We start from the raw sequence: 25,252 nt of genomic DNA, 5'->3' as shown, positions 1-25,252 counted from the left end.
CCTCATTTTAATTTTCACCTTTGGTAAATAGAAACAACTTTTATTCTGGTTTGCTAATTTACTCATAAAACTGCATTTTTAAACATTTTGGTTCAATAATTTGAGTTTTAAACTTCTTATCCTCTTAGTGATTCCTAAGAATTCCTGTGTAACATAGATATTAACTTTTGGTCTGCCTCTCACTGGGAATTCTCTCTTCACAGCATAAACTTGTGAGGCCTCTCTCATACACTCCCAGTGACTTCAATCATCTTTATGCAAGAGTCTTCTCAACTGACATATATTACAGTCTAATCTGCTTCTTTTCCCACAAAACCTAGGATCAGAGTTTTAAGCTCAGGGTGCTAACTGCTGAACCACAGATAGAAAGGGACCATTTCAAAGAATAGATTGTTTTAAAAATTAGAATGAATAATTTGAAATTCTGTATCCTTGATGCATGGCAAGAAAAACATAAGAAACATTCTACTTAGTTGCCTAAGTGCTTGAATAAATACAAAAATGAACTTTAAAATAAAATGCTTTATTAAAAAATCTAAAAACATTGCATAAAATATTTGTACATGTTTACATTTACATACATTTTTTAAATTTTATTACTTTGAAATACAATTTTGATGTTTTCAGGATTTCTTTTCTACATCATCATCCATAAACAAAAACCAAATTAAAGCACCTGAAGGGGGAAAAATAGTCCATTCTACTGTTTGAAGTGGTTAGAAAAACTCCAGGATACCAACTACTATCAGAAGAAGCAGACATATTAGAGACTAGTCTTCTTTAATGCTGATGCATGAAGATGGAGAGGCTTATATTCAACAGAAGTTGTTTTTTCTAAAGAGTCTTTGCAGTTATATCAAAAGTGACAGTGCCAAACAAGTTCATTATACTTTTAATCTCAAACCTGGGTGGGGAACCTTTTTCCTGCCAAGGGCTATTTTGATGGTCCTCAGGGCGAACCATTCCCCATGTCAGTCTAAACCAAGATACTCTACTTGGTTATCATCAACAAAGATACAATTTTAGACATCATTATCCTTTCATGAAATAGAAGTCAAAGTTCTGTTCGGAAAAAGAGATGCTTCAAAACTGATGCACCACAGCTGACCCTATGAAAACTCTTTGGAATCTGTTGTAAGTCTGTAACCAATTAAGGACTCTTTACCATTATCATCCACAAGTAGATCTACTAATACATGTGGCTTGTCATAACCAAAGGATGTGGTAGTGTTTGTCAGCACTATAGACTCTTGTTCTGTCTTCATTTCAGTTATATTAGTTGGAGTAAATTCCGAATCAGATAATAAGCTTTCTGATTCCACAAGGCCACTATCAGAACCATTCCTGGAATGATAAGCCTTTAAAGCAACACTGCAAGATTCAGACAGGTTACTACTTGAATGCAAAGAATTTTCTCTCCTCATAGTCAGAGAGCTATTAGCGGTCATATTGGAGGTGTCTGTTTGAGTATTCAGTACTTCTGTTTCACTGGGAAGTTCTTCTCTGTGTTCTACTTTTTCTGGATTGCTTTCAGCATGCATATCTAAAATTGTCGCTGGAGACAATTGTTCTGAGGTCACCTTCTTGTTTTCTAGGAGGATTGGTTGGTAAGTGATTGGTGATATATATTTTGAGTAAGGTTTTGGCTCTGCAGGAGGACTTTTTATCACAGACAGCTAAGGGAAAAAGAATCGATTAAAAATTAAAAATTATTAAACTTAAGTAACAGCCAGAAAAAAAAAAAAGGTAATGTACAACCAAGTATACCACAAAATAGTATATTTAGATAAAAGTATAGAATCTGGTAGCTTCTGGTTTTTTTTTTCCTTTTGAATGAAAATATAGTAGTATAAGATATTAAACAATTAGTTTTTGAAAATCACATACCATTTAACTAATACATGTTGCTTTTTTTAATTATCCTTTACGTGAATGCAAGTTATTTTTGTAATAGAAGTAATCAAATTATTTTATCTGGTACTTTTATCATTTACTTTCATAATTAAAAATTTAATCAGCTCTTATTTCTTTAGACTATTAAGTAAATTCTCTAACGGCATATGTTAAATTTTCCTAATTTTACTATCTACAGAACACAGTGATATGAATGTAACTATCATTTTATTTATGAAATTTTTAAAAAAAATATTTATTCCCTTTTGTTGCCCTTGTTTTATTGTTGTTATTACTGTTGTTGTTACTGATGTTGTTGTTGGATAGGACAGATAGAAATGGAGGAGGGGAAGACAGAGAGGAGAAGAGAAAGACAGACACCTCACCTGCAGACCTGCTTCACTGCTTGTGAAACAACTCCCCTGCAGGTGAGGAGACAGGGGCTCGAACCGGTCCTTATGGCAATCCTTGAGCTTTGTGTCATCTGTGCTTAACCCATTGCACTACTGCCCGACTCCCAAAAAATTTGTTAAAAGTAAATTCTTAAGAGTAGATTTACTAAGTCAAAGGATGTGACATATTCATGGTACCACTACACTGCATACCTACAACAAGCTTATCACCTCATTTTACTTTTTATTAGCATATACACCAGTTTTTATCACTAGTACTACTAAATAGTAAGATTTATTTTTCTCTAAGGAGTATAAAAAGCATATTGCAAGGTGGCTTTTTACTTAATTACAAGGATAAATAATATAATTCATATATAAATTGATAATCAACTGTTGATAGTTCTTATCCACTTTACTTAAAAGGTAGCATTATTAGGGGTCAGGTGGTGGTGCACCCAGTTAAGTGCACTTATTACTTTTTAAAAAATATTTTATTTATTTATTCCCTTTTGTTGCCCTTGTTGTTTTATTGTTGTAGTTATTATTGTTGTTGATGATGTCGTTGTTGGATGTGACAGAGAGAAATGGAGAGAGGAGGGGAAGACAGAGAGGGGGAGAGAAAGTTAGACAACTGCAGACCTGCTTCACCGCTTGTGAAGGGACTCCCCTGCAGATGGGGAGCCAGGGGCTCGAACCGGGATCCTTGTGCTGTGCGCCACCTGCGCTTAACTTCGTGCGCTACTGCTTAACTCCCAAGTGCACTTATTACTGAGAGCAAGGACCCAGGTTTGAGCCCCTGTTCCCCACCTGTGGGGAAAGGCAGCAGGATTGGAGGAGGTGTATTTCACAAGTGGTGAAACACGTCTGTAGGTGTCTTTCTCTCCCCTTTTCTATCTCCCCCTCCTTTTTCAATTTCTCTCTATCTTACCTAATAAAAATTAGAGGGGAAAGAAAAGAGAAAATGGCTGCCAGGAATGGTGGATTCATACTGCTGGCACCAAGTCCCAGCAGTAACCCTGGTGGCAACATAATAATAATAATAATAAATACTTTTATAGCAAATTTACAAGTACCCTTTGTATATCACACATAATATCTATCATATTTGATTCAAATCAGTACCACTGTGTTACCTTTAAATGTTCTTTCATCACACAAGGGCTTTTTACATGTTAGAAATTAAAATGTTGGGAGTTGGGAGGTAGCGCAGTGGATAAGGATTCCGGTTCAAGCCCCCGGCTCCCCACCTGCAGGGGCATCACTTCACAGGCGGTGAAGCAGGTCTGCAGGTGTCTGTCTTTCTCTCCCCCTCTGTCTTCCCCTACTCTCTCCATTTCTTTCTGTCCTATCCAACAATGACATCATCAATAACAACAACAATAACTACAGTAATAATAAAAAACAACAAGGGCAACAAAAAGGAAAATAAAAAAAAATATAAAGAAAAAAGAAAATGTTGGGATTCGGGCAGTAGCACAGCGGGTTAACTGCACATGGCACAAAGTGCAAAGACCTGCATAAAGATCCCTGTTCAAGGCCCGGGCTCCCCACCTGCCAGGAAGTCGCTTCACAGGGAGTGTAAGAGGTCTGCAGGTGTCTTTCCCTCCCCCTCTGTCTTCCCCATTTCTCTCCATTTCACTCTGTTCTATCTAACAACGATGACATCAATGACAACAATAATACCTACAACAACAATAAAAAAACAAGGGCAACAAAAAGGAAAATAAATATAAAAAAATTTGCGGGAGTCAGGCGGTAGCGCAGCGGTTAAGCACACATGGCGCAAAGCACAAAGGCCGGCATAAGGATCCCGGTTCGAGCCCCTGGCTCCCCACCTGCGGGGGAGTTGCTTCACAGGCAGTGAAGCAGGTCTGCAGGTGTCTCTCTTTCTCTTCCCCTCCTCTCTCCATTTCTCTCTTTCCTATCCAACAATGACAACATCAATAGCAACAGCAACAATAAAAACAACAAAGGCAACAAAAGGGAAAATAAATAAATATAATACATTTTTTTTTAATTTGAAAAAAATAAATGTCAAACTTCTAGCTTAGTCTCACCTTTGGTGACCTATGCTTATACACTACAATCATAATGAAGTACATACAGATCTTCAAATGCCATGGTTTCTTAACACTAGTACACACAGTTTGTTAACACAAATAGTCCTCACAAACTGCTCAGGCAACACTGTTTCTGGAAAAATCACAACTCTTTCCATCAAAGAGGAACTGAATTTTCACTGGCAAGGGAATAAACCCTGACCTTTAAACCTATCATATTATACACCTACTGAGTATTTTTCTCTTACTAGACTTCACATTCCTTAATAGTCCTATCAGACTATGCTTTTGACCCAGGCATTAAAAACAGCTGTACTTGGTGTATAATAAATAACAGTTGGTTTTGAACTGTCAAAAATGTTCAAATAAATATTTTAGTGTATGTAATTGAAATGTTTAAATACATTACCAATGACTTGGGTAATATGATGCTTTCTTTCTTAAATGGATTTATCTTCTTCCTGATACAAATTGCAACTATAAAAATTCCTAGAATGAACATGGAAGTAGCTAAAACTGAAATCCAAACTGAATTTAAAAGAGAGAAAAAGCACAAATTAGAACTGATAGGCTGCAACTAAATTCATTAAATAGTTACTAAGTCTTTTATTATCCTTTAACAGATTCATGCACTCACCAAGAAGGTCAATTTATAGAATATATGTCACAAAAGATGAGTAAAAACATAGGTACCTGTTCCTGACAAAAGTACGATTCTTCCCAGTTCCACAATTCTGAACTTTCTTCATCTAAACTTCTGTGACATAATGTAGTTACAAGTCTTTTCAAAACAATTTTTATAGTTCCAATATAACTTTTTTCCCTGAGCTGCCATTTTTTCTTAGTTAAAAAACACAAAGAATTTTGTGTATTCTTCTCTAAAGCTGCCTTTTATCTTCACATGACGCCAATGTATATATTTTATATCTTCACTTACAAATTGACAGTACTCAACATACAGTGGTGGTGTTCAGCTTTTCACAGCATTTTGTCACCTTGCTTTTCTACTGAAAAGTCATTTCTCTGGAAAAGTAATTTTGGAAGTTACTACCAAGTGAATGCTTTCATCACACTCATTACAGAATGTGAAAGAAATAAATTATTGTTAATAGTAAGAGACAAAACAAACAGCTAAAACCAGCACTGTATTTAGAAGTGCAGGACAAGCAGGTAGGGGATGCTGCTTATCTGTCACAGTGGTGCCACCATGTGGCCACATACCAGCCCAGTTTACAATTGAGGCTTTCTTAAAAAGTTTATCTGGGGCCCTAGTCAGGGCGTCCTGAGATTCCCACACAGACATGATGGGCCTAGCCCTCGAATAGATGCCTCTCTCCATTGTCACTGGGCATCTCCATCAGGAACAACACAACAGACCCCTTTGTGGGTCCCCATAGGACCTTGACCTGAATGTGGATCAAAAATGGTAGAGAACATTCCATCCTCCAAAGGGAGGCTGGGCAACATAACTCTACCACCTGAGGAACATGGGTCCTGAAATTAGGGCAGCTTGGAATGTTCCTATTCATGATGACAGAATGTGAGCTCAGACCTACAGGGATGCAGAGGTTACACAGGCTTCTAAACTGAATATGGGCCCCAGATCAAATCAATGGGGTCTACAGTCAACAATATTGATACACCTTTCCCATATTTGGGAGCTACTCTCTTCCGTGATCCAGCTTTCTAGCCCTTTTTCCAGCCATGACACCATCTCCCCAGACATAACTTGGCTCCACCTGCATATCAGAGGTCAGGCTCAGGAAAAAAAAATAGTATAGTCATGGGTTCTTTGGAATATAACTAAAATAGACCTACTAACTACCTTCAAAATGGAGACTACAAATCTTCATCCGCACTATTCTAGCCTTTAGGTTTATGAGTAGTCAACAATTTGTTTGGCTTTATATGTTAACTCTTTTTTTCAGCCAACAGGTTCCAGATGCTACTGTGATGCCAACCGGACCTCCCTGGGCCAATGTGTCCTGGAGCCCTGCTTCCCCAGAGCCCTGACTTACTAGGGAAAGAGATAGGCTGGGAGTATGGATCAACCTGCCATACCCATGTTCAGCATTTGTTTTGGATGGCAGAATTACAGTTTGTTACCTTCAAATTTTTTTTTTTGACATCAGAGTTACTGCTTTTTAAAATTTTATTAATGATTTAATATTGATTTACAAAATTACAAGGCAACAGGGGTACAACTCTGCACCATTCCCACCACCAGAGTTTTGGATACCCATCCTCTCTATTGTAAGCTACAGCAGTTCTCCTAAGGTTGCACATATGGGTTAACTATTATTTCTATGTCTGTGTATATATTTGCCCATTTTTCTCTATGGTGCTATCTTCTCTTCCTTTTCAAGCCACATGAACACCTATTACTAAATCCAAACGTCCCTCCCTTTTCCCTCTCTTGGTCCTGATGCAGTTGGAATTCAGAGCCTTCTGGTCATCTTCTCCCTATCATTTCTCTCTCACTGGTATGGACCAAAATTCTTTATGGGGTACAGAAGGTGGATGGTCTCGCTTCTGTAACTGCTTCTGCAATGGACATGGACTTTGGCTGCTTGATCCATAGTCCCAGTCTGTTTTTAAATTAAAATTTAATTTTTAAATTAAATTTGAAATCTGAATAACAGGAATGTCCATTATTTAAAACTGTAAAATATGAGCTGGCCAAGCACCGAAAACCCAAAAATATTTATAATATTAGTTTTAATAGTGATTTAATATTGATTTATAAAATTATAAGATAACAGGAGTATAATTCCACACCTTTCCCACCACCAGAGTTCTGTCCCCATTCCCTTGACTGGAAATTGCATTAGTTTTCCCAAGATGACAGATATGGGCTGACTATCACTTCTATAACTGTCTATATTTACATATATTTGCCCTTTTTTTTTTTGTTTCCTATGGTCCTGCCTTCTCTTCCTTTCTAAGTCAACACCTACCATGTCTGAGTATCTTTCCTCTTTTTATTTTTTTCCTCTTCTGAGCACTGATGGAATTGGAGTTCAAAGCCCTTTGGACCACTAGATTGTTTTTTTTTTTTTTGTCTCTAGGGTTATTGCTAGGGCTAAGTGCCTGCACCATGAATCCACTGCTCCTAGAGGCGATTTTTCCCCCCCTTTTGTTGCCCTTGTTGTTGTAGCCTTGTTGTTGTCATTATTGTTGATGTTGTTCATTGTTGGATAGGATAGAGAAATTGAGAGAGGAGGGGAAGACAGAGAGGGGGACCTGCAGACATGATTCATCTCCTGTGAAGTGACTCCCCCACAGGTGGGGAGCCAGGGGCTCGAACCGGGATACTTATGTCAGTCCTTGAACTTTGCGCCATGTACGCTTAACCCGCTGCACTACTGCCCGGCTCCCTGGACCACTAGATTTTTAAAAGGCCAGAAATATATGGGAAATATAAAATGCCTCATTTCATAGTGGCATGTTTTAGCTATTACTCCACAGATTTAAGGGGGAAAAAAAAAAGAACTCACCTTCTGTACTTTCATCATCATTGTGGGAGATGAGAATACAAAGTTTTTCAGACTCTTCAGTTGACACGTCCCATCTATCTGACTTTCCCTTTGCAGAAACACAGTACTTGGAATTCAAGGAAGATACAGGAAAACTGATAAAGCACTGAGTATCATTACAATCCACCACATCAATTGTTTCAGTCTATAGAGAAAAAGAGAACAATCATGCATGGATCCTTTCAATCTATATTTTAAAAATTACATGTTTATTCTAATAAAACACTTGTAGAAAACATATCTGTGATGAATGCTGAACATGTCTGAAAATAACATTCATACCAAATAGTGAACATTTTTTTTTTTTTTACAGAATGCTTACTGCTAGTTGTTAAACCAACAAATATTCATGTTCTATTTATACAGTATAAGAAGCTTAGTTGTTGTGAAATAAAAGCACTTCTTTTTAAGGAAGAATAATAAAGGTATTATGCAGAGATTATAGGATCTCTTGGAAGTAATACCTAAAAAGCTATGAAGCAATCTCTGATAACTTGTCATTTATTTAAACAGCTGAAGTTTGTAGATGCTTCGGAACTAGAAACCAAAGATTCTGCAGTAGGACAGTGTTACCAGACCTCAAATAACATATGACAGAGTATAGAAGACACAAAATAAAAGAGAGTAATGAGTACACCAAAAAGACTGCTTGCTACATGAAATGAGGAGAGCAGAGAAGAGAAAAAAAAAGTATATCAATACAGAAAATAATTCAAAGAGAAGATGATATACCAGTTGAATACTGAAGAAAGGGTAGAATTATGCTGGAGTAATAAAAGATAGGCAAGGGTACTCTTGGAAAAAAAAGTATATAGTATCTGCTGGGAAGTAAGAACAACAAAACACTTCACCAACACATGAGTGAGAAGAAAAGCTGGAAAGAAAAGGCAGACATATTACTGGGAAGGCTACAAGAAGTCAAATTGTAAGTGTTCCCTAGTCCTAACTGGTAGAGGGGGATACTTCATGAAACAATGGCTCATGAAGCAGTGCTGGAGGTGCCTGCCTTTCTCTCTTTTCCTCCCCCTCCTCGCCCAAATTTCTTTATCATATCAAATAAAAAAGAGAAAAAAATATATAATACTAATGAAGGCTCTATAGGCCATGTCATGAAAGAATTTGGTTATTATTTTGTAACTGGACCTTCCATATGACCCAGTAATTCCTCTCCTGGGGATATACCCCAAGGTCTCTATAACACCCAACCAAAAAGATACATGTACACCTATGTTCATAGCAGCACAATTCATAATAGCTCTCCTTATTTCTATCTAATTGTATCAAAAATAAATAAATAAAAAGGGACATGGTGGTGGACACACCCAGTTGAGTGCACATGTTACATCATGCAAGGACCAGAGTTCAAATACCTGGTCCCCACCTGTGGGGGAAAGCTTCATGAACAGTAAAGCAGTGCTCTCTGTCTTTCTCTCCCTCTGTTACCTCCTTCTCTTTTGATTTCTCTCAAAAAAATAATAAATATATAAATTTGCAAAAGTAACAGGCTGGCCAGTGGGAACAGTGGAGTCATCACACAGGCACCAAGCCCCAGGGATAACCCTAGTGCTAATAAGTAAATAAAGGAATGGCAGCAATGTGGAAAACAAGTGGAAAGGAACAGCTCTAATCAAATGTCTGTAAGATGTTATTAGACGTAGTTACATTACAGCAGTAGTATAACCCTATGATGTTGGGTTTTTGGAAAAGTCATGTTGCTGCTTTGCATAGGAAATTACACAATGATGTTATTTATGCATGTGCAAACTATTGTATTTACTGTCAACTATAAAACATTAATAAAAAATAATAAAAAAAAGAAAATTACAACATGACTTTTCAAACCCAATAGTATAATATCATTGCCATTAATTTACACTGAAAGTTTTCGAGTGTGTGTGTTGATACTCTATCAAACATGTCAAATAAGAATATCTTATCATTAAAGAGGAGGGAAACCTGTGTAAAGGTTAAAATCCTAAAGTAGTACAAACTGAAGTTGGGAAGCATAATATCTCCAATTATTTCCTTTTTTTTCAGGGGTACTTTGGCAATTCATGGCTCTTTAGTGGTTCTACACAAATTTCTGGACAAACTGTTCAATCTCCTTATAGATTATCACTGGGCTACGATGAATATTGTGCCTGACTTACAATACTTAATGACAGTCTTTTTGAAGTTGGTATTGGTTCACCAGCATTGGTATCTCTGTCTACCTTGCCCTCCCCTTTCCTGTCTTTGTTTTCTTCTGTTGTTGTTTGTGTTCCTGGTTCTTTTCCCCAACTTCAGTTTATATTAGAAAGCAACAGTGACTTAAACACTGTGGTACTGCAACAAAAATGGACATTTGGATTGATGGAACAGAATCAAGATCCCAGATAGGAGCCCACACATGTACAGCTACTTAATAAATGAGAAAGGGACCAAAAATCACTTAAAGCAGGGAGGGGGGATAGAGTTTTCCCTCAAATGATGCTGGGAAAACTGAAGATCAACACGTAGAAAAGTGAAATTAGGACACTGTTTAAAACTATACACCAAAATCACATCAAAATGGGTTAAAGAGGAGGCTGGGTGGTGGCATATCCCAGGGAGCACGTATATTTTCAAGTGCAAGGACTTGGCTTTGAGCCCCTGCTCCCCACTAGCAGGGGGCGGGGGAGAGGAACCGTCACAAGTGGTGAAGCAGTATGAAGGTGTTTCTCTCTCTTCCCCTTCTTTCTCAATTCCATACACATATATCCATATATGTATATGAATATATATATTACCACTAGGGTTATTGCTGGGGCTCAGACGTTATACTAGGAATCCACTGCTCCCAGTGGCTATTTTTTTCCTTTCTATTTTACTGGATAGGACAGAATGAAATTGAGAGGAGAGGGGGAGATTGAGAGATATCTGCAGACCTGCTTCACCATTCCTGAAGCTTCCCTCCTACAAGTGGGGAGTGGAGACTCAAACTTGGGTCCTTGTGCATGGTAATGTGGGCACACAACTGGGTGTGCTACCACCCAGCCCCCCTTCTCTCTCTATCTGTCCTCTCTAAAGAAAGAAAGAAAGAAGAGAGAAAGTGAAAAAGAGAGAAAGGAAAGAAAGAAAGGAAGAAAGAAAGAGGGGAATAAATGGCTGTTAGGAGCAGTGGATTTGTAGTGGTGACACCAAGGCCTGGAATTTCCTTGATAATAGACAAGGAACTCTAAATTCTCAATTAGCCTCACTTTGAGTAGAACCCGAAGGAACAGTGTTAGGTGGGATGAGTAAAGACGTGAGGGATGAATATGAGATGACCTCACTTGTAGGCATAACTTGGGAGATAGGAACGGAAAAGGAAAAACACGGGGCAAAGTCTGGGATCCTAAACTGGGGGTAAGAATGTTTTGTAGACACTCATCAAATGGAGCTGGGAAATTATGCCCATGTGTAGACAACTGTACTTTAAAAACATTAAGTCCCTAATAAAATGGAGGAAAAACTTAAGACTAGGGATGTGCTGCTAAAAAAGGCAAAAGGAAAACAATTAAAAAAAAACCTGAAGTACGTTCACCTGTTGAGTGATTTCTACACCACTTTCTTTTAAGAGCATTCAGATATATATTTTTGTCATTATTTTGATTTATTCAACTGAGTACCGTGGGGGAGGGCCTGAGAACAAGTCCACTTTGCCAGCAGTTCTAAAGTCTTAATACCTGAGATTTGCATCCAGGGTAGGGGGAAGAGATGGGAGGAATCGAGATGACATTGTCAACACATACGTCATCTGAGATGGGTTTTGGCCCCGAGAGAACAACTTCTACTAACCAGACAAAGGCTGTGGGAGATTACAGAGAGAAACCAGCTAGACACCAAATCCCAGAGAAAGATGTGCATTGGACCAGAAAGTGATGTGCATTAGCATAATGCCTCCCTTTGGGGTGAAGAGGAACTTCTGAGACAGATGACATGCAGGTTGCTCGTGGCACTTTCTGTCTGGGGCCACGGCAGCTTCAGGGTGCCCGCTGAGGCCCAGTCCTTGGCTATCTATTCTCCTCAGTTTGGTGCTTCCAGTCACTTCACATTATTCCACCCATAGTTAATGGTCTGTAGGGCCTGAGCTATGAGCATGGCCACTTCCTGAGTCCCTGCAGCAACCACTCTGTAGGACATGAGGTCCAAGGTTCCACCAGAAGTGTCTATCACAATGCCTCCTGCTTCTCTGATGCTGACTGTGGCGGTGGCATCTGTAGCCCCTGAAGCCAGATGGCAGAAAGCCAGAGTGGAGCTGCCAATCACTTGGACCCCAGGAGCTTTGGTGTGGAGTAACCTCTCCATGTTGCTCAGGAATAATTTCAGAGTAGTAGGGTCACATTTGGGATGGATTTCTGTTAGAACCAAGGCCTTGGAGAGATCTGTCTCTCCGGAGACCTAGAGCCGCTGGCCATTGCAGAAGGACCCCTGGCCCTGCTGGCCTGTGTACAACCGCTCCTCAGTGTAATGGTAAGTCACTCCAAATTCAAGCTCCTGGTTCACATCAAACCCAGTGCTTACGGCCACAGTCGGAAATCTGTGCACAAAACTGCAGGTGCCACAGATGGGGCTGGGAGTAAGCACACATTTGGCCCCGGCGGCGGCAGTCTCTTCTGCTATGAACCTGTGTGAAGGAAATTTGTTCTGCAGCTCAGAAATAATCAAATCTTCCACAAGGTGATGTTTCTGTCACAAGATTTGCAGCTGATGTTTTTGTTGAAACACATTTTTCCTCAGAAAGGGCTTTTCTGATGATCTGTCCTGCTCACAGCCTGCCTGCACCACTACCTCGAAGCACTCCTCCCAGGGGTTCCCCCGCAGGTGCTGCCTTGTCCCGGTCGCTAAGCATCATAGTGGCTGAGACCCCCACGAGCTCCCGCTGCCCCAACACTGACCTCCACATGCTCCCAGCTCACCCACGCTAGCCCATGCGCCAGCAGCTGCTGGACACACCCAGATATTTCTTTTCTCTTACCAGAACCTATGATCTTTGAGTTTTGATCAGGTAGTCATAAACATTTTACTTTAGTTAAAATAAAATCAACTTATGTTAGTGACACAAAAATTTCCATTTTGAAGATGAATTTCTGCCATGCTGCAACCTAGGTTCACACCCAGCCTGTGCCATACTAGAGGACCTTTTGGTACCGTTTTCTTTCTCTCTCTCTCTTTGCAAAAGTACGCTGGAGAAGGAGAGGGAGAGGGAGAGGGAGAGGGAGAGGGAGAGGGAGAGGGAGAGGGAGACGGAGAGGGAGAGGGAGAAAGAGACTAAGTCATACCTGGAACTCTAGACTTGTAAGCATAAGGTCAAGAATTTGATCCCTAGTAACACCTGTGCCAGACTGATGATGGGGGTGGGGTGGGACAAGGTCTCTCTCTCTCTCTCTAATTAAAAAAGAAAAGATGAAACAGAAACACATACTTCATTCTCATTTGTTTCCACATACAACTTATAAAAAAATGTATAACAATATTTTTCTTCATCATAGATGACTTCTGACTCTTCTTCATTTACCATCATTAAGGGATCAAATATATGAGTAATGACTGTGTCTTTCTCTCTCCTGATATCCACTGTAGGTGGTCCAATTTTCCCTAGGAGTAACAATAAAAACGTAGAATTAGAACTGACTTTAAAGTTTTAACGTAAAAATAAAATTACCAAATTCAATTTTTAAAACCCTGCATTTTGTTGTGGAACAGCATTTAAATAGTCCTACAAAGATCTAGAATGTATTCTATGTCTTTAATAATAATTTAAAAAGTCTTATCATGCAAAAGTTGTCTCTTCCAAACTTTTTTTTAACACTTTAAAGTTATTGTCAGTCTTAAAGAAAAACTTATTCATGAAGCTTGGTTTAAACAACAACACGGCCAGGTGGTGGCGCACCTGATTGAGTGCATGTTACAATGTTCAAGGACTTGGGTTGGAGGCCCCATCCCCACCTGCAGGAAGAAAGCTTTGCGTGAGATGAAGTCTGTCTCCCTCCCTCTCCCTCGCTATGACACCCTTCCCTCTCAGTTTCTGGCTGTCTCTATCCAATAAATAAAGACAATTAAAAAAAAATGACAACATAGTAGAAACTTAATTTTCTTTACCTTCAATTCTATCAATTTGGACACTTGATTTCTAAAAAAAAAAAAAAAAGTTATATAAAAGGTAACTAGCTCTCTTTTTACTTTTGAACACACCAAAACTCTTTGCATTTCCAACACCGATAAATGTGTAATATGAAGGTTGTATAAAAGTTTGTTAAATACATTCAACTTTCATAGTCAGAATCAGAACAAAATATTCAACCAGTGAACATTTATTTGTTATGTGTCTTTGATGTTTGAAGCTCTGTTGGTGAGCCATTTAGCGATTCTCCACATACTTACTAAACAGCTAGTGGATGGCAGGCAGATCTGCTTTTACTCACCAATCTATCAAATAGCCATAGGGCCTAACATACTGGGTTATTGGGAAAGTCATGACATGATTTTCTATGCAAAAATGTGTAGTGACTTTCCCAACAACCCAATACTTTTTTTTTTCTTTTTGCGTATGGTACAGGTATGGCTTCTGAGGAGTAAAAAAAAAGACACACAGCTATAGGTCTGTGCAAGTAGTCCAATAGTCACAATCTGAAAAGCAGGAACAGAATCAAAGGAGTAGCTAAGCTACTAAGATAACAACTGAATGAGGAAGGAAGTGAAGCTAGAAGCAGAGACTGCTAATAAAGGAGGCATCAAGTGACTAAAAGGTTCTTTTCCCCAGAAGTGAGGGTATGAGAAATGCAAAGTAGGATGCTAGTAAATTGGAATGGGCTGTGAAGACTCTGGGAGGTGAGTGAGAACAAAGAGCAGGTACAATATGTGAATGGAATACTACAAGAGCAAACTTGAAAAATCACTGGTATTGAATATATATATATTTTTTTCTCATTGAAAAAATATATATATATATGGCACACTAGTTTTAATGTGTTAAAGTTGGTATTAAATTCCTACAGGTCATAACAACTTAAGGTAGAATGGAAGAATGAGAACAGCTACCATGGCTCAAGAGGCTGCAAAATGGGTGAAGCCTTGGAGCTTCAAGCAAGAGGCCACGAGTCACTTTTCTGTATTCTATTTGCTAAATTCATGCTCAGGTTCTCTCTCATTAATAAATAAATATTTAATGGAAAGAGAGAGGGCTGAGGGCAGAGTAACAGCTGCCAAAGGTCTTAGTGAATGTAACTTAAAAAGGAATGAATGACATGACAGGGCTGTGCAGTGGAAGACCCAGTAGAGCAGACATGTTACATGCATGAAAACCTTGACTCAAGTCTTTACTAGACTCCCTGTATCTTTCCATGTTTTCTGGGAATTGTGGGAATTGTTAGCAGCTACTGATAACACAAATCTATACAGAAGATGTATAAGTACTTTCAAATTTAAAATAAAGTTATTTATATATTCTACTTACCTTCTCTGCACAAAATAAATTCTTTTGACTTTACATATTTTGATTCTTTTTGCCCAAGTCTGGCCCTAACTCTGGCCCAGAGAGAAACTGTTGGGTCATCAATTTGGGAAGAAATATCACAATAATGATGAGAGGTACTGCAAGCCTGAATCCATTTCCCTTTGCTAAAATGAAAAGGGATAAACAAACATAAGGCTAATTTATTGTTGACATACACACTGAAACCATCTCTTTCTTTTTCTATTTCATTCACAGCATGAAACTGATAGAAGATGAATGAAAGTATGATGGAGAAAACAGAAAGACAGAAGTCCTTACTCTTTGATAGGAGTACCACAGATTCCTTTATGATGAAGAGACTTAATGCAAAATATAACATCTAAGGGTCAGGTAGTGGCACGCCTGGTTGAGCACACACATTACAGTGTGCAAGGACCCAGGTTCAAGTCCCTGGTCCCTGCTTGCAGGGAGAAAGCTTCACAAGTGGTGAAGCTGGACTACACGTACGTGTCTCCCCCTTCTCCCTTTCTATCATCCCTTCCCTCTCAATTTCTGGCTGTCTCTATCCAATAAGTAAATAAAGATAATTTAAAAAATTGAAAATATACATATATAACATCTATACAAACAATGTTCTGCATGTAATTTTTAAGTCTGCTATAGATAGTATTGACAAAGATAATCACTACTTAACTATAGAATCCAATATATCTGAAAGAAGACCTTGACACTTGTAAAAATATTTTGAATTTTTAAATTTCTACTCAATATATATACCACAGGAAGTAAGATGATATCGTTGCTTCTTTTTTAAAAAAAATTATTATAATTATTTATTTACTGGATAGAGACAATCAGAAACTGAGAGGAAGGGAATATATGGAGAGAGACTCCTGCAGCCCTGCTTCACCACTTGTAAAGCTACAGGTGGGGAACAGGAGCTTGAACCCGAGTCCTTGTGTACTGTAATCTGTGCCACCACCCGGCCCCTGGTATCACTGCCTTTACAACAGAATTGTAAGCTTTATTTGCCATGATTTTAAAATGTCAGAAGTTAGTAATATTTCTTTATTTCAACACTAACAGAATGAACTAAGAGACAAGAAAATATTCTTTTTTAAAAAAATTTTTTCTCACTGTTAAAATTCAATCAGGTTACCAATTTGAAACCTTAAGTTTTTAGATTGAAGGAATACATACTCAGAACTGGGGTCTATGTATCAAAAAGTTCAAGACATTCACTTTTTCCCCTCTTATATTGATTAAATAGTGATTCATAAGACTATAAGTTAATAGAAGGGTCTAGTAACACCATTTCCATCAGAAAAGATCTGTGTCCATACCCCAACCCATCCCCCTATAGTGATGCTGAAAATCTACCCTACCTTCCCCACCCCACCCCAGTGTTTTTTACTTTTGGTGCAATATTCCAAACTTGGTCAAATTCTGCTTTGTATTTCCGTTCCTCTTTAGAATATTCTAAAGAGAATTTATTTGGATTCATACTGCTTTCGGAAGCCTACCAACAGTTTTAGGTAAGGGAGGATGATGAAAGGAAATAATTATGGATGATGCAAGGACTTAACATAGATAAAAAACAACATAAAGAGTTATAAGACTAACACTTACCGGTAGGTTTTTACCTCTACAGTAAAAACTGGGGTTGGAGACATGACTGGATATTTCCAATGTAGAACAGTATTCAGGTTAAAGGCCTCAAATGTAAGATTCATTGGTTCTGGCACTGTGAGAGATCCAAGAAGTGAAATGAGTAGTAATACAAAACTAATGTTAACACAGAAAATCTCATGATAAGAAGTTCTATATATCCAGTAAGTATAATACCTTTGAAGAAAAGTGCAATTGGGCCAGTTAAAGTTGCTCACTTGAACAGTGTGTTGCTTTGCCATATGCATCACTCAAACTCAGGTTTGAGCCTGGCCCTCACTGCACTAAAGGAAGTTTTGCTTCTATGGTCTCTTTTTCCCTTTTCCTTTCCTTTTTCCTCCATTTTACTGAAGAAAATGTTAATGGTTTACAAGTACAATTCTTGACACTTGGGTACAATTTCTCACTTCCCACTGGTAAGTCTACAGAACACTCTCATCCCCAACTTAGGACCTTCTCTGTCACTGTAATCAAGACCTCAAAGCCCTACTTGCCCCCTCCCAACTCCTGTTTCCCCCAGATGCTCAATGATAGATGAATAGCTAAGAAAAGTTGTGTTATACCACACAATATAACACTATTCAGCTGCTAAAATTCATGAGGTCATCTCCTTTGCTTCATCTTGAATAGAACTGGAAGTTATTATGTTAAGTAAGATAAGCTAAAAAGAGGATAAATATCAGATGACTTCAATCAGAAGTGGAACTTAAGAAACAAGGACAAAAAAGAAAAATGCAAAGCTGTGATCTCTTATTCTCTGCCTCTATGTCTGAGAGAGACAGACACAAATACATAGAACTCACTAGGGTAACAAAATTTAGAAATTTCCCCCCCAAAAAATTATTGAAAAATACATAGAATTCTGGTTTATTGCATCTACTGAAACAATATACTATAAGGAGAAAACAAATATAAGGCAATATATTCCAGGTTTTAGAAGCCTGTGCTAGTTTTATTGTTGTTTGTTTTTAAATAGAGACAGAGAGGTAAAGAAAGATAGACCGAAAAGGAGAGAGAAACTATAGCACTTAGGCTTCCTTCAACGTGGTGGGAGTTGAGCTCAAATCTGGGTTGCACACATGGCAAAGCAGCACACTATCCAAGTGCGTTATTTTGCCAGCCCTAGTCTTCACATACAAATGCACTGCCCATTGTAGTCATAGTAACTCAGTTTATTTAATCACACTGAATTATCTAGCACTAAGGCCAGGCAGTGGCACACCTGGTAGAGCATACACATTACCAAGCACAAGGACCTGGGCGCAAATCCTGGTCTCCACTTTCAGGGGTTTGGGGATGAGCTTCATAAACAGTGAAGCTGTGCTACAGGTGTTTCCCCCCCCACCCCCTTCCTCATCTATCTCTACCTTTCTTCTCGATTTCTATCTGTCTCAGTGAAAAAAGAGAAAACAGAAAAATAAAAGGTAAAAAACAAACAAACAAACAAAAACTTAGCCCTGGGAGCAGTGGATTTGTTGTGCAGGCACTGAGCTCCTGCTGGCCAAAAGGGGAAAAAAAAGTATGAGACAGAATAAGAATAATAACTTAGCTCTATTATAACTTATAGTCAGTGGTTAGGGAAGAACTGGTTAACCCAGGATAGCTGATATCACTCTAAAGTACAGTTCTGACTCTCAATCCTATATCCAGTGCCATTACACACTATTTTTTGTATAACATAGGGATAGATGCTTAATAATAGACTAAAAGAGTCATTAACACAGTTTCATCAATATTTTTCTTTTGGGGATATGCAAGTTTTTTTTTTTTTTTTTACAAAATGTATTTCTTTTTTTTTGCTTGAAAAACCGTTTTAGAAAACATTTGCAAAATAGGAAAAGTCATGAGGGAATAAACAGAAATCACTTTAGTGTCTTATAAAAACACACTGCACAAAATATAATGTAGTTTATAGCAATGGTCATTTTTGCCCTGACCAATGTAAAAAGCTGTTATGCAGCAGTCCTTGAAAAATTGAACACACATACATATTACTCCTTCTGACATCCTTTTTCTCTCCCTTCCTCCATTTTCTCCTCTCTTCCTTCCTTTGTATATCCATGGTGGTATATATAGAATTAGTGATATGACCCCAAATTTAAGATCATTCAACCCAACCTATCAGAAAAAAGTCCATTAATTATGATTTACTTTTACTACTTTTACAATTAAATGAATAAAAGGATGAATGAATAAATGAGTGGCACTATTGTCTGGTCAGGTTTCCAAACATAACTCATCACTATCTTACACTAGTTATGGTTTATCGCCAACAGATCCAGAGATTCTAAAAGGAGGGGGCAGGAGGGTGTTGAGAGGAAATTGGAAGTTAAGAAAATCATCTGTTAGTGGTGAGTGTGGTATGTAGACACCTATAACGAATAGGTAAGAAACCTATGTGACATATGTCTTGTACATTTGTGACAAGTGTCTTGTAAATCATTATTTTCCCTAATGATTTTTTTTCTAAGAAAACCAAGTTTTGTAAAAAATTCCATAGATAATGATAATAAATTAGATTTCTGTCTAGAATTCTTCTCTAATACAAAAACATTCCCTAGGTTGGATATCAATAAATATGGCTTTTTTTCTCATTATACCACTATGTAATTATTTAAAATTTCCTTATCTTTCAAGTATAGAATTAAATATACAGCTATTTACTTGTTGTTGAGGGAAACTCCTATTATATCTTCTCCCAAAATAAATATTCTAATATTTGCATCCCTTCTGGTTCATTGCTTTAAATCTACAATTACTAACACATTTTATCTTTTCAAAGCAGAATGTAAATCAGGAGTTATTAAATAATTGACTGTGGATCATTAAATTCTCCTGCTATCCTCACTTGTCCCTTTCTTATATTCCTCTCATTGCAGTGGTTCTCAATAGGACATGATTTTTGTCCCACAGGGGACATTTTGCCTGTGTGAAGATGTTTTTGGTTCTCACAACTGAGGGGTAGTGGTAGGTGTTACTGGTATCTAAATGATAAGCTGAAGAGGCTGTGAAATATCATCCAGTGCACAGGACAGCTCTCCACACAGGCTGGGTCAACATACTCTGCCACTCAAGGAAGAGGGGTCCTGAAATGACCTAGAATGTTCCTAGCTATGACCATGGGATGTGAGGTCAGACCTATAGGGATACAGAAATTACAAGGCTCCTATGCTGAATATGAATAGACATAGACCCCAGATCAGATCAATGGGGTCGACAACGGTACTTATATATATTTTTCCCATATTTGGGAGCTACTCTCCTCTCTGATCCAGTTTTCTAGTCCTTTTATCAACTCTGACACAGTCTCCCCAGACAATACCTTTAGCCCACCTGCATGTTAACTGCAAGGCTTAGGAAAAAACTGGTAAAGTCATGGGCCCCTTGGAATATACCTAAAATAGACTTCTTAGCTTTTTTCCAAAATGATGACCCCAAATCTCATCTGCAATATCCTTATCTTTAGATTCCTGGTTATTAAACAATTTGTTCAGCTTTACATCTTAATACTTTTCAGCCACCAAGTTGCAGTTGCTACCATGACACCAACCTGACTTCCCTGGGTAGATGACCTCACCAATGTGTCCTGGAACCCCACCCCTCCAGTCTTACCCTACTAGGGAAAGACAGAAACAGAATGAGAGTATGGGTAGATCGTCCAATGCCCATGTTAGGAGAAGCAATTACAGAAGCCAGACCTCCCACCATCTGAACCCCATAAAGATCCTGGGTCCATAAACCCAAAGTAACAAAAAATAGGGAAGCTTCCAATGAAAGGGATGGGATACAGAATTCTGGTGGTGGTTTTTTGGGGGCTGGGCAGTAGCGCAGTGGGTTAAGTGCACATGGTGCAAAGTGCAAGGCCCCAAGTAAGGATCCCCTTTGAGCCCCCAGCTCCCCACCTGCAGGGGTCGCTTTGCAAGCATTGAAGCAGGTCTGCAGGTATCTTTCTCTCCCTCCTCTGTCTTCCCTTCCTCTCTCGATTTCTCTTTGTCCTATCCAACAACAACAACAACAGCTATAACAACAATAACAACTACAACAAGCGCAACAACAAGGGCAACAAAATGGGAAAAAATGGCCTGCAGGAGCAGTGGATTTGTGGTGCAGGCACTGAGCCCCAGATAACCCTGGAGGCAAAAAAAAGAATTCTGGTGGTGGGAATTGTATGGAATTGTACTCCTCTTACCCTACGATCTTGTTGGGTATTAATTATTAAATTAAATATTAAATCAATAAAAAAGCAAATATCCAGATAGATATTTTTATGATTGTAAGTATTTAAGGTGGTAAAATACATACATGTAATATATGTTAATGAATCATATAAAACCACAGCTGATTCACTGTCAGGAAATTGTGAGGATGTGGTTAAGCTCGGCAGGGTTCACAAAGCACTCTGCATTACTGATACTATGGCCTATCTACATAATCATTGTTTTGCCTGAAAGATTCCCACCCATTCCATTCCTTTGATCCATCTTCTTTCTACCCTCAAGACCCTCCCTGCCTGTAGGGCATTATTAACCCACCAGTTAAAACCCTCGCAACAACTGCTAAGGAAGTTCCTACCTTTCCAGCCCTGTTGCTTTTCTCTGCCCCTTTTCTAGTCATTTCCGATTCCAATTTGCCACTTCCAGGTTTGCCCTTTAAAAGCCTTGGCTCTCTGATCAATAAAGATTTTGCACTGCTTCGCGCTACGAGCTTGGTTCCTGAGTCATCTCCCTCATGTCGCTGAGTGAGTAGCAGCCCAGGCTGGCTCTGGTTGCGTTCTCTCCAACCCAGAGAGTACACACCTGGAAAGAGGCACCCCCATGCTAGCCAGGCAACTCATGAAGCATTAGGTTAGTTTTAAATGTAAATCAAAGTCAAACATATTTAAGTAAAAGCTTGACAAAAATGTGGACCAGAACTTAAATAGCTTCAAAAGCAATCAAAGCTGACTGGTTGTAGGAGGAAGAGGTTTTAGGGGATTACGGCACACAGAAATTACTACAAGACTAGAGAAGCTTTTAAACATTTATATCAAAGGATGTAACCTGTGGTTTTAAAGTTACCAGAAGAGAAACCATGTGGTTATGAGACATCTGTCATTGTCGTCTTTGCCAAAATCACATAATGGATAGATATGAGTAATTTTCTCACTAAGTTTCAGAATTATAACCTGAAGTTTAAATTGCTATATATTCAGATGAAAATAATTCTTACAGGAAACTCCTATTCTTTTTTTAAATTTATTTTTTATTTATTTTATTTATTTATTCCCTTTTGTTGCCCTTGTTTTATTTTGTAGTTATTATTGTTGATGTCGTCGATGTTGGATAGGACAGAGAGAAATGGAGAGAGGAGGGGAAGAGAGACAGGAGGAGAGAAAGATAGACACCTGCAGACCTGCTTCACCACCTGTGAAGCGACTCCCCTGCAGGTGGGGAGCCGGGGTTCGAACCGGGATCCTTATGCCCGGTCCTTGTGCTTTGCGCCACCTGTGCTTAACCCGCTGCGCTACAGCCCGACTCCCCGAAACTCCTATTCTTAAGAGATTTATCTGAAAAATAGATATACCTTATATCAATAAGAAACAGAAGTAAAAATAATAAAAGTTCCTATCAGAGTATCTCATGAAATAAAAATTATCTACCAAAGTCACTCAGATTTTGAAAATATCAAGATACATGTTGAAGATATATAAGTATTTAAGGTATTAAATATTTCAAAGTTTCTCTCTCAATCTTGCAGCAATTTGTTTACTCAAATCCACTGAAACCCCTCCCTTCCATCACATTCTTGATTCACTTGAAAGCTGTGATTTAAGTCCTGGTCCTAGTCTAACCATGTCAACTAAGGCTATTTTTTTAGAAATGGGTTCAGGGTTACTTGGTGCATACTACTCAGAGTAAACACTGGTTATTTAACATGTTCCTCAGAACTACTTCTATAGGAATAGCAGCTAAAGAGCTAACAAAACCAAACACAGGAGAGAAGAATCAGTAAATTACAGTACAGACAAAAACTACTGGTCTTGTTACAGCCAACTGGGTTTTTGTTATTGTGATAAACTAGTAGAGACAAAAGTATGAAAAATAGAGTGAGAGGGCAGGAAAGAAAATGAAGATCATTAAGTGATGAAATGGTGTCACTAGGTGCAGTAACAGGGATTCACAAAAGATCAAAAAAAAGTGGGCAGAACAGGCTCTAATAAGTACTGGGGGAGGAAGTAATAAGCAAGCGGACAAACTGTAAGAACATCTATAGATTTCCTCTGCTTGGATGGTGACCAGTTGCCATCTGTGTTCCATTCCACAACCACTAAAACTATCTATGCCTTTTGCTGATGTTATTTATTAATTTTACATAATAGCGTATAAGGGTGAGTACATGTACTCCACAGATGCCATTCAACAACCTACTTACCAACATTTAGGGGAAGAACAAATTGAAGCTAATGAACTGAGGATAAAGGTGTCAATGATGCAACTGTTTTGAGGGATTGTAAGTCATCTGCCACTACAGCTCAAGTGTAAGTACTGGTGGTGGGAATTGAGTGGAGTTGTACCCCTCTTATCCTATGGTTTCTGTCAGTGTTTCCTTTTTTATAAATAAAAATTAAAAAAAAAATCAGTACTCCAAATTTAGTCATCCAGATCCTTAATGAGAAATCTCAGGGGAGAGAAAAAAGACTTAGCACTATTACATTAACAATGCAGGACACTAAGTGTTTTCAAAAAAAAATTCTTTCTGCACTATAATCATAAATTGAATGAGAAATATAGATAATACATGTGGCAAATATCAAATCAGTATTTCTGCATTTTTTCAGAGCATAAATTTACCTCTTGAGTGATTTTTCAGTACTGATAAAATGTTAAGTTTTTCTTAATATTTTCTATATTTTTCTCTTAGCAAGTAGCAGCAGCCTCAAGATTCAACGTGAACTGGGTACCATAAATAAAGTTCACTAGATAGGGTATGTGCTTTGTTATTTCTACAACACAGGTTTGAGCTCCAACACAACAATGGGAAAAAGCTCTAATGCTATGGTGTTTCTGCCTACCTGTATCTTTCTCTCTGTCTTTTTATCTGATTAAAAAAGTTAGCCTAGTAGTGGCAAACTCCTGCATGTGGTAGACCCTGGCTACACAAAAACAAGTGAATAAATAATAATATAAGTTAATAAGATAAATAAGATTAATATATATATACATATATATATATATATATATATATATATTTAAAGCAGAACACAACTCAGCACTGGCTTATGGTGGAGTTGGGAATTGAACCTGGGACCTCACAGCCACAAGTATGAAAGTTTATTACATAACTATTATGATATTTCCCCACCCAATAAGATGAATAAATAATGAGACAAATTTGAGAATTTTTGCACATGAAATGAAATGTTAAGTACTCATAAAAGCTTTTTTTAATATTTATGTATTTATTCCCTTTCGTTGCTCTTGTTGTTTTATTGTTGTAGTTATTATTGTTGTCATCGTTGTTGGATAGGACAGAGAGAAATCAAGAGAGGACAAGAAGACAGAGGGGGGAAAGAAAGACACCTGCAGACCTGATTCACTGCTTGTGAAGCGACTCCCCTGCAGGTGGGGAGCCAGGGGCTTGAACTGGGATCCTTACGCTGGTCTTTGCGCTTTGCGCCACCTGCACTTAACCAGCTGCACTACCGCCCAACTCCCTAAAAGCTTTTAATAAAACATTTCAACACTCCTAGGCTTTTAAAGGAATCATATATCATCACCTTAGGAACTTAATGGAAAAAGTCTACTTTCTACTTCCTAATATATTCTTGCACTTTCAGAAAATGAAAATTTTACATGTGAAAACATAAAATATTTCAATTCTATCTTGTCTTCTATATAATCCTTTCTTATCTGGGTCAATATTCCTAAAATCCCTACAGGTTTCTCTTTTTCCTGGCTATATTCAGGATTTCTGGTTTCATCATTCTCTCTCTCTCTCTCTTTTAAATAATTTTATTTATTATTGAATAAAGACAAGAGAAATTGAGAAGGGAGGAGATAATGAGGGAAAGAGACAGAGAGCCACCTGCAACCTTGCTCTACCACTTGTGAAGCTTCCCCCCTGCAGGTGGGCACCAGTGCTTGAATGAGCACTGTAATGTGTTCTTAAACATGTGCACCACTGTCTGGCCCCTCTTTACTCTCATTCAGTTTCTCTCTCTTCATCACCTCAGATGCAATGCAAACAGGTATAAGTGAAACACTT

At 38.2% G+C, this 25,252-nt stretch overlaps 1 protein-coding gene and 1 pseudogene across 1 annotated transcript in view; both read right to left on the bottom strand.

The window, feature by feature from the left end:
- Nucleotides 1-504: 504 nt before the first annotated feature.
- Nucleotides 505-25,252, bottom strand: part of IFNGR1 (interferon gamma receptor 1) — a 31,641-nt gene continuing 6,893 nt past the window's right edge. Inside the window, exons 2-7 of the mRNA XM_016186839.2 lie at nt 16,970-17,084; nt 15,341-15,504; nt 13,310-13,482; nt 7,846-8,029; nt 4,758-4,876; nt 505-1,676 (exon numbers count right to left, since the gene is read on the bottom strand). Coding sequence (XP_016042325.2) covers nt 1,110-1,676; nt 4,758-4,876; nt 7,846-8,029; nt 13,310-13,482; nt 15,341-15,504; nt 16,970-17,084 — 1,322 coding nt within the window. The 3' untranslated portion in view covers nt 505-1,109. The remainder of the gene's footprint in view (nt 1,677-4,757; nt 4,877-7,845; nt 8,030-13,309; nt 13,483-15,340; nt 15,505-16,969; nt 17,085-25,252) is intronic.
- On the bottom strand, nt 8,036-13,302 carry LOC132538137 (inositol monophosphatase 2-like; annotated as a pseudogene).

Source organism: Erinaceus europaeus, chromosome 4 (assembly GCF_950295315.1).
Source record: "Erinaceus europaeus chromosome 4, mEriEur2.1, whole genome shotgun sequence".
In the NCBI taxonomy this organism is placed as follows: Eukaryota; Metazoa; Chordata; class Mammalia; order Eulipotyphla; family Erinaceidae; genus Erinaceus; species Erinaceus europaeus.
The sequence above is the reverse complement of the archived record's forward strand: the minus strand, read 5'-3'. Positions and strand labels throughout refer to the sequence as shown.